We start from the raw sequence: 17,564 nt of genomic DNA, 5'->3' as shown, positions 1-17,564 counted from the left end.
ACAGAGTTGTGACCGTTACCCGGGAGCTCCGACAGGGTTCCTTTACTGCGTGATAAAGAAGACAAGGCACTGTTGATTGAGCCCAAGGAAAAAATACTTAATTGCCACTCACCAAACGTGTGTGGTGGCTGCTCGCAACATCCGGCCTGTGCACCAAAAAAACCTTGTGCTCTGTGGAAAAAAAAAAAAAAAAGGCAATATGTGATCGTGTTGCTATCATAAACACAAAATTAAGATCACTTATGTAACTTAAACATCGCATTTGCTTTTGAGTGCTAATCTTTGCCATGCTAATGTATGTCCTGGGCAGACCTGCAGACAGACAGGAGCTCTGGGCCAGAGGCTAACCATGCTGAAAGCCTTCCCATTGCCCACCAGCTTTTCCACATCTGCTATTCAGTTTTAATACTAGCTCTTACCCGCCATCATCTTGTGTTGGATGTTTCTTTACCCTTTCCCGCAACATCATTTACCTGATTTTTCTTCTCCTGTGTATTAAAAACAGATGTTTTGAGCTTATCAGAGTTGCCAAACCTCTTCCTTGCCCCTGCTGGTACAACACAGCAGAGGAGAACTCTCACTATTCGGAGCTACGGTCAGGTCCCTTCCTCACCAGCTGAAGCTCCACACCTCAGTCACTGCTCACGCTTTTTGTCACAAGTTGTCAAGGGGTGCTTTTGCAAACAGCGGCCTCCTTCACTAGCAAGCCCTGCTTCCTCACAGAGCGTCACTCAGCTTTCCCACAGAATGACCAAGCAGCCCTGTAATAAATACATAGATAAATATGTAATCATATTCATATTCCTGGAACAGGCAAGAATTAAGTCTGCCCGAGAAATCTAATTCTAATATTTTCATTTTGGTAAGATTTGTTGTTTTGGGTTTTTTTTCTTATGTTTACAAAAATGCTTGTGATTTTTTTGCCCTCTATGAAGGGAATGGCAGTGATAAGATTTTTACATCTACAGTATGGATCTCTGCCCCTTGAGCTAAGAGAACAGACTTCTCTCCACTCAGACCCTATCCACATCAAGGGGTTACTAGTTCCTGTTTCTTCAACCTATTGCTTATTCTTCTGGCTTTCCATTTTATTGCAGTGTTCTCCCTCTGCCAGTTGAATAATAGATTTACACATAGATCAAGCACATCTGGAACACTGAGTACGTATTAGTTGGGAGTGAAGGAAAAAGTTGGCTGTCTTATCAGTGTAGATCACTGACAATGGCAGATGCATCGCTCCAGAAACAGAGAATCCCTATTCTGCCAGCACAGATGATAGTGCTGAGACTGTATGTGGATTTAATGAAAATGTTATGGTTTTTTATTAGTCGCAGATTAAAATTGTTCAGCGCCTAGTCTTTAATGGAAATGTGGTCATGACTGACTGTACTTCAAACAGCAGGGATAAAAATAGCAATCATACTGCAGATCAATGCATTGGCAGAACTAAGCAGGGAGATTAACACTGCCGTATGCCAGACTCTAATGCCACCACACATACAGTTTCAATAAAACTGATTTTAAAAATAAAACATAGAACAGTTTTAACTAGAACTGTATTGTTTTCAACATACAATCCAGTGAGAACACAAAAAACTTGCCAGAGGTTATTACTGTCCATGAAATGGTGACAAAGCTAGAGAAATACTGTTCTTAAGTACTCTGTCTGGAGACTGAAGACCTGCTGACTGTCTCGATGTATTTTCTTCCTGTGGTGTTTTTAATCTTGATGGACTAGCAGAACTGTACCAGAACTTGATATTAAGCTTAATGGCAAGGCTGCAATCTATCATTCTTTTATTAAGCTTAACAAGCATGTATAAGAAAAACTGCACTGAAATACATTAAAAGTTCCCCACAACCTTAATAACTGAAAAGATTAGATGATAAAAGGCATGGAAAATTAGATGATGACTGGAAAATGTGAGTTAGCCAAGAGAGAGAAAGGCACATGCATTAGTAACAAATCTACATGAAAATTGTTATTATAGATGGAAGCTGGCCTTGTATTGTACTATGTCATCTTCAAAATGACATAAATAATAAGGTGAAATAACCGAACGAAAGGAGCAAATTCAAATACTAAACCGCCATTTAAAAAATCTGATTCATTTTCCCATATTTATGGTTTTATCATATGCCTATGATAAATTTTGTAAGCTTGAAGCCCTGTTCGCAGATAAAGGGAAGCATAAAGGATTTTTTCGGTGTGTGAAAACATGAACCCAAATGAAGTCAATGCTGAAAGAAGCTTTCTGTACTAATTTCTGACTAATGCAATTTAATTCACTTTTTTTTTCTTTTAAGACTATTTGCCCCTAGTGTTTACAGATAGATAAATCCCAAAGGCTTGCAGTGCAGTACATCACACCACCTGTAGAAATAAGAATGAAAACCTGAACGCTATTTTAGGTGGGTGTTTCAGCTTCTCTAACCTGCCCATGCATGAAGTGCCAGGTGTCAGGGTTTGGGAGCAGCAGGCAGCCCATGCAGTGGGGTCATACCTGTGGGGGTCCTGGGCTGGGGAGGGTTTCTGAGGCAGGGTTGCTGCCTGAGGAACTGACCCTTTAGCAAGAATCCTGTGAGGAGGGACCTCCAGTAGACACCAAGTCCTGGCTTGCGGCGAAGTGCTCATGCATATTTTCATAGAATCATAGAATAGTTTGGGTTGGAAGGAACCTTCAAAGCTCATGTAGTCCCATCCCCCTGCCATAAGCAGGGACATCTTCAACCAGATCAGGTTGCTCATAGCCCTGTCCCACCTGGCCTTTAATGTCTCCAGGAATGGGGCATCTACCACCTCTCTGGATAACCTGGGCCAGTGTTTCACCACTCTCTCTGTAAAAAATGTCTTGCTAATGTCTAGCCTGAAACTCCTCTCCTTTAGTTTAAAACCATTACCCCTTGTCTTATCATAACAGGTCCTTCTAAAAAGGCTGATCCCACTGCCAAATGGGCCAGAGCTGCAGGGAACCTGTGCTGCTGTGCTGCAGGTGGAGGAGGAGGCAGAGGCAGGCAATGGAGTGGGAGATGCCAGAGCAGCAGCTGTCTTAATCACAGCATGTTCTGCTGGGCGAGGAAAAAAAATCACAGGAGCAGACAAAAGGTAGCAAAATGGGGAAGATAAGCAAGTGACAAGGGAGAAGAGCCACGCTTTTTTTGTTAGTGAAATATAGATTGGTTCATCTGTCTCCAACTTCAACCTAACAGCTGCAGCGCGTATGTTGCACATCGGCTGTCAAAACCTTCATACTAAATCTACTGATTCAGACCGCCTGCTGCCACTTCCTAAATGTTACAAAACATCCTATCTATCTGCTTCATGTAAGGATGTGACAGACTTCAAGAAGCAAAGAGCTCATTTTCTTATAGACAGCCCCCCAAGCTCAATCACAGTTAGTTCTACCTTTAATTCCCAACAAATGAAACCGCTGTCCCAGCTGACCTTTGGACGGTCATCTTAAATACCTTGCCTGATGGAACTGAAACCTCCTGCCTCCCAGCAGCTAGGCGTTTGGTTAATTTCTATTTTCTTGCTATTCTTTTCAAGAATGTTTGTAGGGTCACCGGTAAGGCATAATTCATGTTTCTTCCATCGTTTTACTGAGCACTGTAGAGCTATGTGCAAACCAAGTTGCACTAGACTGAGACAATAAAATCAGGATTGTAGATAGAACCTATTGCATTCAAACAAAATATAGAAGATACAACAGAAGTGACAACAGGAAAACAAGAATTAAAATCTTCATTCCTGTAGGAAACAGGGCCTCACAGACATACTAAGCTTAAGGAGAGTTATAATGTAATTTTCTGTTCCAATGAAAGGAATAGGTAAACAAATAAAGAGCTAGCCACGATCTTGTTTACATGAGATGTAACAGCCTAATGCTTTTCGGTTGCAGATAGAAAGTCTGGGAAAGAGCGAAGAAATTTCCAGGACAGATAAGGCAAATTTTTGTGGATGCGGTCAAACAACTGGAGCCTACTTCCCAGGCCTCCTCCCTGCTTGGGAGACAAAGGGAGTAAATTTACTCGAACTAACATTGACAAAAGTTTAGCCAGACATAACTACAGCAGAGCCAGGGTCAGGCTGCAAGTAAAGCTAAAGAACAATACTGCAACAGCACCAGCTCAGGATAGCACAGATAATCTCATCAGCAGGGAATTTCAATCTCAAACCATAGGTCTTGGTGACAACACCATCCTTTGCCATGGGCATCTACTTATAAATTTCATGGCAGTAATATCGTATCAGAGAGGGTTTGTGAATTCTACCACGACTCAGGAAAATGGCCTCATTTTTGATACTTACAGAGCTGATACAGTGCAAGATCTTTGGGATTTTTGTTGTTGTTGTTTGTTTTTCGCCTATTCTTTTTCTCCCTTTCTGCTCATATTGTTATAGGCACTGTAATGGTTTTGGCAGAAGTAACTTATAAAACAAGAGAAACAGTGCAATTGGTGAGAAGGTTTACTAAAGATTGCCTGTATAAATAGATTAGTTTTAATGATAGAGTTCATTACCTTTGCATGCATGTCTGGCTATAGCTTAATGCAAATGTAGCTCAAGTTAAAACAGGTCTGGCGTGAGTGTGCTACATACAGATATTTTAATTTGCTTATAATACAAGAAAGATGCTGGGGTTTTTCTTTACAATACTATTGAACACTGTATGCAAAATTGTACTTCTAAAAGACACAGCTTCAAAAAAACCACTGAATTTTGTGAAATGTTTGCAACCAAGCCTGAGTTTGACCTGACCTGTGCAATATTCCAGGCTCAGATCTCTGATCTCAGCAACGTTATGGACAGGGATTTAGCTCCATCCCTGCCACTAACACACCTGGTAATGCACTCAAGTGAACTGATTTCTAGATTGGCCTCCAAATCCACACCAAAACACAAAGTTAGTCAGGTCCACCAAGGCCATGATTACAGCAGAACTAAACCAGCACTAGAACCTTTTTTAAAATTAACTGTACCCTGATGAAGTCAGGGCAAACATAGCAAGGGTAGTGCAGATCAATGTAGTGGCAAAATTATGTTGGGCAGCTTTTCTGAAAGCTCACTGCTAGCAAGCTTTGTCAGTCTCTTGCTGCTCTTGGACCTGAAATTATTAATAACAGTAATAAAAAGAGAGCTCAGATATCTAACTAAGAGCAACTACTTGTTCCCATGAAAGCCACAGAGGGAACACAGAAAATTCCCACGGGAGAACATCCATCTAGTCTGTGCCTCTGTCAAGTACTAGTTTACAAAACATCAGCCTATTTATAGCATTTGTCTAAGTGTGTACTTGAAGTTGAAAGTGTTAGCACTTTTCTTTTATAATCTATATTTAGCCATGGTAAGCAAAGCAGGTTTGGTAGGAGCAAATCCTAATAAGGTATCCCCCAATACTGAAAATAACTGAGTCACAGTTGTAATATTTAAACTATTTATAATACCATTAAACAACAGTTCGTAGGAAACCATTGTGGAAACCTGTTTTTAATAACATTGCTGTTTTCTGCTACAGGTTGATCTTAGTGCTGAATAACCACAGCAGAGCCCATTTTTTTTCAGAAATTTCATTAGTTTATTTTACACATCTCCAAAGGTAGTTCTACAATAAGGTTACTGTTTTGACTTAAATTCGAATACTTATATTTCATCTTTATTTCAGATACTGACACTGTCATGCTCTCCAGTATAATTAATTTTTTGTTCAGCCATCTTCCTTTGACCATCAACAGCCCCCCAACAGTTACTTCTTATCAAATACTTATTCAGTACATCAGCTCCTGCAAAAAGGTGTGCACAGATATAAAAAAAGACAATCTTAGGGAGAAAAAAGATGTTGGACTAATGTACTCAGCTAATTCAAAGAATAATCACTAACTGTAACAGGCAACACAGCATTCTCATCAATTAGTTTCTGAAGTAATTTCTACTTTTAGTATTAATTATGTGGCTATAAAATGTGACATTGAAGTTTTAGGCAATCAGCACCTAGTCTAACTAATAAAGTCAGTGGAATGGGGTAAAGGCACTTTCCCAAAGCTTATCTGAGAGAGGCAGCTCTCAATTTATCCAAATTAGGCTATAAGGACCGCCGTGGAATGGCCTGGTATCTCATCAATTTCTAGGCTTTGAGGTTTTTTCAATATTATATTTTGCAATAAAAAATACTGACAAATGAATGTAAGCTGAGAACTTTCTTTCAATTATGTTGCATGCTCTCCGGTTAGTAACTTTTTTCCTGCGTTGTTGTCTTTTACTTGGTAGTATATTCTTATTTCTCCCATGTCTAAGAAATCAAACTTTCCCATAGTTGAATAAAATATAATCAAGTTTCTGTAGTTGTGCTGCTCCAGAATAAACAGACTTTAATTTAACTACTTATATTTCAATAACGATATTTTAATTATGTATATACATACATACAGAGAGCAAGAACAACTTTTAGAGTACTCAGCTGTGTACAGAATTGTACAACACAGTCTGAAAACTATACAGATTTGGAAAGCCTTGTGAAAAAAAAGGAATAGTATTGCTATCTCTTAATGGTGCAATCTAAAATAACAATTTTGGTTAGTCGGTCATGCTGCTACCCTCTTTTCGATAAATCCAGGCCCCTGTTAAGAATGGAAAGACAGCAAGGTTGAACTTCTTACACTTCCTCAGTGCTCTTTGGGATAATTTTTCAATAAATTAGCAACAATGTAACGAAAAGGTTTTAAATTATTTAACAAAGAGTGGCTTCTGTGCAGCAGATCTAAGTCACAGTGCTATGCTCTCTGACTTCCTTTAGTAAATACGTTGTCAGATAAAACCATCTTGTATTACACCAAAGGCAGCCAAAAGCATTGAGAAATAGAAACATTCAGCATGTAGGGAACACCAAACATTGAAAGTACCTGCATCCGAGAGCTCATCTTCACAGAGAAAATTCTCAGATTTGCTTTTCAAAGGCAGAACCCATAGATGTCACCTGAGGAAGCAAGCACACAGCTGCAGTTTTTTTCTGAGCATACTTTTGTTATAGGCAGGTGACACAAAATTCTCCAGGAGACAGTAGCATAGAGAGCTAAATAGGCTCCTAGGGAAGACCCTAGTTCAGGGGAGGGGAAAAAAATGATACCATAAATTTGTGTTGAATACTGTCTTTTTCCCCTGAAAAAGGAAACCCTGAAGAGAGGAGGTGTTACAGCCCTAGCAACTGCTATGATGAGTGATCCCTTCAGATTATTGTGTTCCATCTATCTCGGATACAAAAGTTAGCAGCACAGCACAAAACCCCTTGCCAGAAGGGAAAAGCTGAAGATCTCCAAGCATCAGCAAGAGAGATGGTCCTGAAATACCACAGGGGAGTGAGGGGGAAGAGAAAGACAAAAAAAAAATTCCCTAGTGCTTTCAAGAGTTTTTCTGAAGGTCATCATCACTTCCAGAGATAGTGCTTCTGTGCAGACTATGTTATGAAATGTGAAGTGCTTTAAAAGTTTCCATTAAAGAAACCAGCCTGAAAGCAGTTGGTTTTTAGAAGTAAGAAGTAGTCCCAGCTGCCCGAGAGGGAAAGTTGAAGGAGATTCCAGGATGTTTGAAGGCAGTCCAAATAAGCTTCCAAAAATGTACAGGATTCTTACATAGCTGGACTTTCTTACTAACCCTATCATTATAAAAGCAAAATTTATTTTTTTGAAAAAATTAATTGCTTGTGGGAATCAAACTATTAATCTGAGTATCCTCAAATACTGTTCTCATTAGCAAGGTGTTGCCATAGAGTTCTCGACTAGTAGCTGGTATTCCTTTGGGTAATATTAACAGCTGCAATCAGAGACTGTTAACTATTACCCAGATTAAATAGTTTGTCATTCAGATTTATGTAATTGGGGGGAGGAAATAAGGATGAATTTCGTTCTAACACTCTCAGGTCAAATATTTATTGTAGCTTAGCTATTATAATGGGCTTGAACTATGTCATAAGACTGAACAAAAGCAAGATAACATAATATCTCTTCTGCAGCTCTGCTCAGGTCAGGTTCTTCAGTTTCTATTAAGCAAAGCAATGAGCCTGCACATGTTATTTTGCAGAATTACCCCTTAGCAGAAGCAGTACTAGAAAACAATTGAACAAACAAAAGTTCCTCAGCCAGAACGTCTCCTCAATTATCTTCTTCAGTGTTGCTCAGAAGGCAATAAAACTTATCCTAATTCAGCAGGAAACCTTGAGACTCATGTTATTTGTAGAGAAAAAAATGCCTAGAGTTATAATACTCAATCAGTTGCATGAATATTAATAGTGCTAAGAGCCTTAATCTAGATAGCCCTCAGACTTTTCAGACTTGTTCAGCATTATGCTCATCAGACCTCCTGGGAGCATTCCTCAATGGCACAGGGCTGAAAACAGTTGCTAGAGCTGAGGAAGCTCATACTGATTCCTGATGCTGCTGACACTGCAACTACACACAATTTAGCAGCAGAATTTTGAAAGGGTGGTGGTGTTAAGAAAAGCCACGGATTCCTGCATAGGAGGCTAGAGAGGAAAAGCAGCGTACTAGGGCTCAGCAGGCTGAGCCAGCCAGGGCCACGCCAGTTACCCTGGGAGCCTGGGCTGCAGCCGGAACCCCTCCTGCAGCCTCCAGTTTGGTGTGTTAATGATGCTGCACACAAACCCCAATGCTCCCTAGCAACTGCTGCTAGACAGGGTGTGGCCTTCTGGATTTTTGTTAATGCTGCTACCAATAAAAACCCCAGCATTTTGCTGTCTGATCAGCCAATCTGAAAAGGTAAAGACAGTTGCAGGGATTTAGCTTTTCACTTAAGAATTGAGGAGTAGTAAAAAAATGCTTTGAAATCTCAGACTCTGCTTGAGATCTCTTTAAAGTCAGGTTTGTCCTAGTTTTGCCCCCTGACTCGGCAGCAGCTTCAGAAACACAGGCTGGTCTTTCCCCCGTGCAACTGCAGAGAACAGGGCGCCCAGTGTCACACTGCAATTTCAACATGTGATAGCTCTGGGTGCCCCTCTCACATCCATGCTGCACAGCCCTGTCCCCACCCTGACTGCAATACCAGCTTTTTACAGCCGTAATGAAAAACAGAACAGAATTAACCCCTTCTTAGGAGGCTTATTTTGAAGTTCAGTCAGCTAACAGCTTCTTTTTTAATTGGCATAGTGGTGCAGGCGAATGGGGAAGCAGGAACTTCCCAAATCCAGCCAGCTATCAAACTTAGCTCACAGCAGGTTGTGCTTCATATAGCCTCCCAGCGGCTTTCACTTGTTTCTGTTAAATGGTTGTGAAAGCAAATGTAAAATAGAGCATGCTGAACAGCTGGCACAAGTCACATTGACCTTACTAGTTCAAGGACTTCACCCATTTAAATAAAAGGGCAATCAAATATTTCTTGTGGTGTCATCATAAAAACTTACCTGTCCCACTGCTCCTGTAAAGCCTTCAAAGCTGGGCATGGCCTGATCTTCTAATGCAGAAGATTAAAGACAATTCAATTCTTACCTTTTACTACCCAGAAGGAAGGGGAGCATGAAACTTGTTTAATTTTTTCCTGTTGCTCACTTGAATTTCAAGCACTTGATATTCAGGGCAGAATCTCTGAGCAGGGGGGCAATGTTTGTGCCATGAAATTTGAATCAGTTCCATGTCCTTTGAGTCTGAATTTTAGTTTTACCTCCACTTTTCTTTCAGTGTTCATATTCCATACAGTCTTATCTGCTTTTTGTTGTTCTGCTTTCAGGGAAGTCATTGAATATCTTCTGATAAATGCTGAATTACATGCTTACATCTGTGTTTGTGGTTATTTCTGAAATCTGTACCTGTAATTCCTAAGACTTCAACTACAAAATCAAAATCCACAGCATTCACTTTGCTCATCTTCTCTCTACTTAGTAAAATTCAGCAGGCGGTTCAGGTGGATAACATGCTGAGGATTACAAAGGATTTCAGCAAACTGGCTGCAGAGCTCAGCTTTGGTTTGCAGTATTACAATGGAAGAACTACAAACATTTTGTTGTTTAAATTGTTACACTAGAAACAGCACCCCTTTAAAAATCTTACTGCATAAGACAAACTGGTAATTGTTTAAAAGGTATAGAATAAGCTGAAATTTTAAAGCAACTTCCTTAAGTTTGTAGTCAGATAATTAAATCCAGTGCTTTATAATAAATACAGGAATCAAGGAGGAGTTTTTGTTGTTATTACACCTATGAAATCTAGATGTACTCTAGGACAGGCTGTCAAACTCATTTTCACTAGGGGCCACATCAGCCTCATGGTTGCCTTCAAATGTCCAAACATAATTTTAGGACAGTATAAATGTAGGAGTGGTTACATTTAGTAACATTTAATGCAACATTATCATTTTAATAACATTTTAAGTTACATTTAGTTTGACAGCTGTGCTGTAGGAGGATTTGCTCTTTGAAAGAATAGGTATTTGTCATGGGCAGTGTTAATACACTGAATGTGTTAAACAAATTGCTTGATGGCATCTTTTCCTACTTTTTAAAATCTGTCTCTACCTAAAATAGGTTACAATCCTGTCTCTTTTTTTAACAAAAAATAACTACAGTATGTTTCATTAAGATATATCTATGATAATTCTAGCATCAGAAGCATAGTGGGATTAATGCAGTAGGCTTTCCCTGATAGAGGCCTAAATTCTGTTTCAGAGTACCTCTCATACAGTATAAATTTCATTATTTAAATCTGATTTCTAATGGCCCCAATTAGCAATCTCTGTTTAAGGGAAGACCAGCACTGTAATGTCAGACATTTCTGTGTTTTACATTGCAAAAAGAAAGAAAAGATTTCTACCCAACACAAAAAAACCCTAGTATCTGACAACACTGACTGTTTGAAGCCCCTCTCTCACTCTCTACTTTCTCATGAGCTGCAAGTTTCCTTTAAAATCTTAGCTAGATACCATAGCCACTAAATAACTCAAGCACCCAAAATCTGGGTGAAGCAGTGCCTAACCTTTGAGGCTTTATCTGCATTGACATCAAAGCCTGCCCTTCAAGTTATCCTTCACCTGAACCACCCAACAGCTGCCTGCCCTGGAAGCCCTTATATCTCAGCTCTTGGGAGCAATTCAGCGCAGCCTCAGGAATGGGCATCACCTGGAGTCACCTTGCCCACCAATTTGCTTTGGTGTGGTACTCTTACACTGCAGACCTGAAACAGTAGTGCTGCAATCTTGTGTTCCTGGCTCACAGCTGTGGCTTGAGATTGGAGATAAACGTGGCAATAAAAGCAAGGCTGGTTGCTTAAGGGCTCTTTCTAGGGGAAGGAGGCAGTGTGATGTGGGTTCCTATGTCTCTGAGGCAAGACACATGTTAGGGAGTCTTGGGCTGATCAGATCCTAAATCAATGGCTTCTCATGAACCTGTTGAAGCTTGTATCAGAACCATGAGTTAAGTGTATTGAGACTTGTGTGATGTAAGAAAAACAACAGATGCCTTGGAGATTGGTCTTAATAGATGGTATACTGGATTAGAAAGCAGCCATTGCATGTGAATGTTGAAGACTGGGTATTTTAAGGTTTGTTTGTTTGTTTTTTTTTTTCTTAATGTTCTCGGGGCTGTTTGCACTTGGCCTTGTTTTCTGACAGGTGGGAAATGAGGCATATCCCTGTGGCATTTATATTGGTCTGTTCTCAGCAGCTTTTGGCTCAGTGTGGGGATTCTCTGGACTGTTGTTCAGAGGCTTGTAAGTCTTTGAGAGTCAGGTAGTCCATAACATGACCAAAAGGAAATGGAAAAAAAAGACATCAGGCAATAGCTGTCCTGTTGGCTAGATCACCAGTGCCCCAGAGCAATGGTCAGACTTGCAGTATGACAAACAGTGAGGGGGTTATATTTTTATTATTCATTGTTGCTGCTACGTGTTTTTAGTTGCCTGTTATTGTTTGTAGTTAAGTATTTTGAAGCATTTCAATGTGTCTGGAGCAGCAAAAGGAGAGGGGGGGAAATAATAATTTTAAGTGTGTACCTGGAAACAATTGCACTCTGATTTGTGTAGCCTGAAATGGTTATATGTTGGTGAAAAAGTATCTGTAATAAAACACTTGTTTCAGCACTGCAATTTGCAGGTATGGCTCTCTGATCTCTGAAGGTGTTTACTGATTCAGAGGGAGAGACTTAAAATTCTGACTTCAGTGCAGCTACACAGACTCACATTGGCTAAGGAGTCTCTGTGCTCTTTAGCCTTATCTACTTCGTAACTTGTCTGTCTTTGCATGTGATTTGGCTGTTTTCTGTTCTTAGACCCTAGTTTTCAGTGTGGTAGTGGGTGCCATGGTAACTGATGAGCAACCACAGGCTAATAAAAAAATGCAGAACTCCTGAAGGTTAAGAAATAACTGCAAAGAATATTTCAGTAATATAAAACAACAACAAAAAAACCACGAACAAACACAGCACACCCACACAAACCAAACAAAAAAAAAACCCACACTCAAAATGGATCTTTCTGTTTTTTTTGTGAAGTAACACATTGACAGTAAATGAAGAGCACAGCTGGAATGTCTTAACAGTGGCGCGATGGTTCAGTTACACGTTGGCAAGCAATAGGGTATAACTTCAAATTTGGCTGGTTTCTTCTGCCTACCTAAGGAGGCTGAAAGCAGCAAGCTCTGAAAATATTTAGGTTCATCTTTTGGCAGGTGTCTGTGGGCAGAGAAGCAAAGGTGAAACTTGCCTCTGCACAGCTAGGAACCAGATAAAACCTTCTACAGCACTTATTCCCGGTGGGTGTGTAAGAAGTGCAGTGGGAGCCTTCTGTGGTGTGGGCTTATGAAAAGCAGCTGTGGGGTGGAATGTGACAAAGTATGACCCAGCAGGTGGTTGGGGGACAGGCTTGGCAGTGAGGCTGGTGCCTCAACGGAGGTTCACTGTGAGCTTTAAACCAGAGTGTGTGTGCTGAAGGATCACAAGTCTGAGAAACACTGATTGAAAAAAAGAGGGGGAAAAAAAAAAGTTTCACTTCTAGATGGTATAAAGGTAAGTGGAAGACAAGGAATGAGCTTGGCCTATGACTCCCAGGTCTTGGACTTTCACTTGTGCTAATACCTTCCAGCTGTAGCCATGTGTCCTCAAAAACTAGGCTCTTTTCCAAGTGCTTTGAAGACTGTTGTGTATAGGAGGCATCTTTGTAACTGTTGGACCTCAGGGATGTTAGAAACTCTTCTAACTATGTCCTAGACAACTTATGTCTCCACTTTTAGCCAAATGCTGGTGGTAGTTCAGAGTTCCTATGTCGTGGAGGGAAACAGATTTCTTCAGGATTCTTAGAATAAAAAATGCAACCTGGTCCTACATTATCCATTTTATTAGAAACATTTCTTATTTCTGCTTTGCATTTGTCTTGCTCCAGCTTTCATCTACTGAATTGTTAAATATAGACTATAGATTCAATAAATCTCTATGGTAAAAATCTCCCATTGCCTAGACATATAAAATGCTACAGTTTCAACTGGAATGTGCCACATGACAAAATGATACCTGAAACAGTATTAATTTTCATATAAAAGTCATTCTTCACTTAGACAGATCTGTATGTGGAGAATTACAGGCTTCACATAAGGCATCTGTCTGGAAATCTCTTCTTCTAATGGCACCCAAACAAAGCATTTCAGAGCTGTAGGCACATCCAGTGCTGAAAGAACACTTCCAGGAGTGAGGAGGTTGAAAAGCTTCTTGAAGGTGCTGTAATCAGAAGCACTTTTCTCTTTCTCTGTTGGCCACTTTCAGAGTGGACAGTTTGAAATAACTGTGTTCTCATTTTCTTTTACAATAACTTTATCGCTCTCTAGAAACTACATTCATCTGTATGAAGGAAGCTGTCATGATGCATAGGTGTCATCTAGTTTTAGTGCCTTTTTATGGAATAAGGATTTTATGAGACAGCAGTTGGATCATTTAGCTCTTGCTCTTCCCCTGCCTCTTCTCCTGTGCTATTACACCAGGTTCCTTCTTGCACACTTGCTTTTGGATGTGTATTCAGCCACCCCTGGCTTCCTACCCCTCCCCATCCCAGTATTTCCCTTGACTTGACTGCCTTTAACAATACAGGTGGACACACTTACCTCTACCCAAAGCATGTTAGTTTAGGTATGATCTTGGGATTGAGAATCTACATTTAACTGGGAAAAGAATAAAAAGCCTACTGGCTTTATCTCAAAACTGATGATGAATGCAGGCTTAAACATGCTTGTGCAATCTGTATAAAAGTCATCTTCTGCCCCTCTCTGCTTATAGACATCCAGCAGCACTGTCTTTCACATGCTGCTGACGCTGCAGAGTTGAAATGCTCTCTGCTGCTCCTGGCAGCCCTGCTGAGTGCGAATCCCATCAGTGATTCACAGCACTGACAGATCAGGTGCTGAAGCTGTTGGGTCAGGTGAGAGAAGGTGTGTAGCTCCTCTGCAAGCTGCATGCCTGCCTACCCCAGCTGCCCAGGAGGGTAGGGTGGTAGCTGGGGAACCTCCCTGCTGCAGCTAGGGGAGGGGAGCCTGCACTGGGGAATGGGGGTGGTGTAATGCCTCTTGCCTTTGCCTCAGGGAAAGTAAAGAATTGAATCTGCAGCTTGATAGCAGTTGCAGTATCCTTTGCATGGATGGAACAAAAGATTGCTTTAAGCCATGTTTCTGTTTCTCCTCAGTTCAGACCTCAGAGGACTAAAACCAGGCCCTAGTGTAACCTGGCACTGACTGAGTCCTGCTCAGAGTTATCCCCTGCTGCCAGCACAGACAGCTGGAGTGCCCTGCTGCAGGCCTGTGCTGCTCCTGAGTGCAGAGTGAGGTGAAAGGGGAAGAAAAACAAAGCAGCAAGTTATGCCAGGAGGATCTCCTTATTATAAGGCAAGGGGCCAAGGATTGAGATGCTTATATGGTGGTAGAATAAATTCTATAAATGCTGTTTAGAATGGATGGGAGGATGTAAGCAATTAATTTGTTTTATTATTTTTAATTTCAGCTTCATATTCAAGTGTAAAACATTTTATATGCAGACTGAAAATAAAACAATATATATGTGGATTTTCATATTAATATGAAAGGTTAGAGGTTTATTGCTGGAAGAATCACTAGGGGAAGTAATTTTTTTGAAGCAAAAAGATGCAGACTTGTCTATCTAGGATCAAGGATTGTATTAAAAGTAGGCAGAGAAACCTCAGGATAATAAATAAGGCACAGAATTGCATGCAAGATAATGGCAAACAAAACCATAGATTTATGATTGAAGGTAAGATAAGGTAATGACATGAGGAGCTACTGGGAATAAAATGCCTATGTGCTGATGACTATAAAATTACAAATCGCTCTGATTTAGTTACTCATTGTAACGTGGAAAAGACCCTAATAATAAAACTGTAGGTGCCTAACCTGTGGAGACAAGCTCCCTCCTGCTCTGTGGCTTTATTGGGTTTAATGAATGGTGGGCAGGCAGATAAGGGATGCAGTGAGTAGGGCAGGGAGCTTGCCAAGCCTTGCTTGTCAAGTTGTATCTGCTGCAGGGATGGAGTCCAAGGATGGGACTGGGGTCCACTTTGGTGCGGAGGCACTTGCCCAAGACCCCTCATGCTGCTGAGCCCTTGGAGCATCTCTGCCTGGGCACAAGGAGCTGACAAGCAGGGCTGCTGCTGGTGTATTCCCACTCAGTGCACAAGGGTTGCATCAGGGAACGACATGGCTCCAGAGCTGGCCTAGCTCAAGCATTATAGGTTTTAAACAACAGTTTCAGCTGCTTGCTTTGTGTGTTTTGTGCTGTTTTTCACCAGAACTACATAAGTGTATTTGACTTTCCTAGTTGATAGTTAATGACATGAGGACAGGAGGGAAGTGAATCACTGAGGCTACAGGAAAATTCATTTGCAGTGAGAACAATGATGCCATATATCAATGAGGTTTTTGTTCTTTCAGTTGATAGCTCATGAGCCATAAAAGGCGCCAGCTTGGTATCTTTGTAGGCTGAGAGCAATGGCCTGTCTACACCTGAGTTATTTCAAGATGAAAAAGGGCCTCGTGATACTTGTGTGAGAGTCATAGAAAGAATCCTATAGAGATGAATGGCAGCTGGACTGATGCCAAAACTGTCACATGCCTCTTTGTAGTAGTTGCATAAACAGAGGATGAGTAGATCATGTCCTGCTCTCTTCTGCTCTTGTCTAAGATCTTCCTTGTCATAGATAATTATAAATCAAAAATAATGAACTTCCCCTTTAATACATTGAAGCTTTGGCATGAACTGGTGGAAACAAGTTCTGAGGTCTCGTGTATGGGAGTGTTAAACCTAATTATTAATAAATAAATAACACTTGATCAAAACCCAAGAGAGCAGTTTAGGGCTGGTGTTATTTTATGCTAATATGTATATTTATAACTAGTATTAACTTGAGTCTCTTGTGACTAATCTTGTACTCAAAGAATAGATACTCTCTGTGCAAAATAATTAGAACAGAGAGGAGCCAGTTTAGTGTGCTGCCTGCCTGGACCTACGAGTCCTCCTCCAGACCTCGGCTCTTCCCGTGCTCCTGGAATGCACAAGGATAATACTTCAATTCATGCCTCCTTCTGGTCTTTGCTTTCAGTTCAGTAATTTGTCTCAAGTGAGGTAACACAGGGATCTGTCTTTTTTAGATTGTGGTCTGTTATGAGTTGGCTACTTCTGCTCTTATATTTTTTAGTTTGCCTACAAAGCTGTTCACAACACTAAAAATAATTATCTACAGTTAAATTAAGTGCTAGTGGTATGTTTAACTGTAAGTATTTAAATTACAGCAAAGAGGCCTTCCATTGTTCATGTGTTTTGTAAAAATAAATCTCTTCTGTGAATCCAACTAATGCATGACTATACAAATCTTTGTTTTTCCTCTAGGGTTATAGGGTCCTTATTTTATGTTCATTCAATTATTTCTCTTTGGTTACCCCTTTTATTTGTGTACTCTGACAGTCGCTGCTTCACAGACAGCGATGCTCTTTGCACATATCCCTATAGCATTGTCATCCAAACGTTGGATGAACTCTCTTCAGAAAGATTTCCACTTTGTCTCCATGAGTCCTATTTTCCATCTTTGCTGTTTGCGAAAAAGCATTAAACCCTTTGACAGGTCTGACTCTATACCAACTGAAAGAAACTAGACTTCTTAAATTAACCCGCTCCTGGAAGTTGCTGTCTGATTTCTTCTGCGTTAATTTAATATGCAAACACCATAGTGGATCAAAAGTAGCTATTTTCCTCAAAGAAAATGCTTGTACTTTTACCAGGAGGATAAAAATGTTATGTGCTTTTGTTCTTAAACTGCTCCTATTTTGCTATAAAATATTATTAAGATTTATTTAAAATCTTTTAATCCTTGGGCAAGTAAATGCTGGTCTTCAACAATCAGGGCCAGCCTTCATATCTCTGCTTGAGAGACATCCCCATGCTGCAGGCGCTGCTGTCAAGGTAAACCACCCCCCAAACTCTGGGCTCCTCCTTTCAGTTGCAGGAATTACGGTTTGATGCAGAGTACGCGTTGTAGGAAAAATGCCCTGCAGTTGCAGGTAGGGATTCCCTCCTGGGGGTGGC

The 17,564-nt window shown here is 40.5% G+C and overlaps 1 protein-coding gene across 1 annotated transcript in view; it reads right to left on the bottom strand.

The window, feature by feature from the left end:
* Positions 1–4,860: 4,860 nt before the first annotated feature.
* Positions 4,861–17,564, bottom strand: part of TMEM154 (transmembrane protein 154) — a 37,304-nt gene continuing 24,600 nt past the window's right edge. Inside the window, exon 6 of the mRNA XM_065062740.1 lies at positions 4,861–12,665. Within this exon, the coding sequence (XP_064918812.1) occupies positions 12,545–12,665 (121 nt within the window). The 3' untranslated portion in view covers positions 4,861–12,544. The remainder of the gene's footprint in view (positions 12,666–17,564) is intronic.

The sequence above is a fragment of the Columba livia genome, chromosome 4 (assembly GCF_036013475.1).
Source record: "Columba livia isolate bColLiv1 breed racing homer chromosome 4, bColLiv1.pat.W.v2, whole genome shotgun sequence".
Classification (NCBI taxonomy): domain Eukaryota; kingdom Metazoa; phylum Chordata; class Aves; order Columbiformes; family Columbidae; genus Columba; species Columba livia.
The sequence above is the reverse complement of the archived record's forward strand: the minus strand, read 5'-3'. Positions and strand labels throughout refer to the sequence as shown.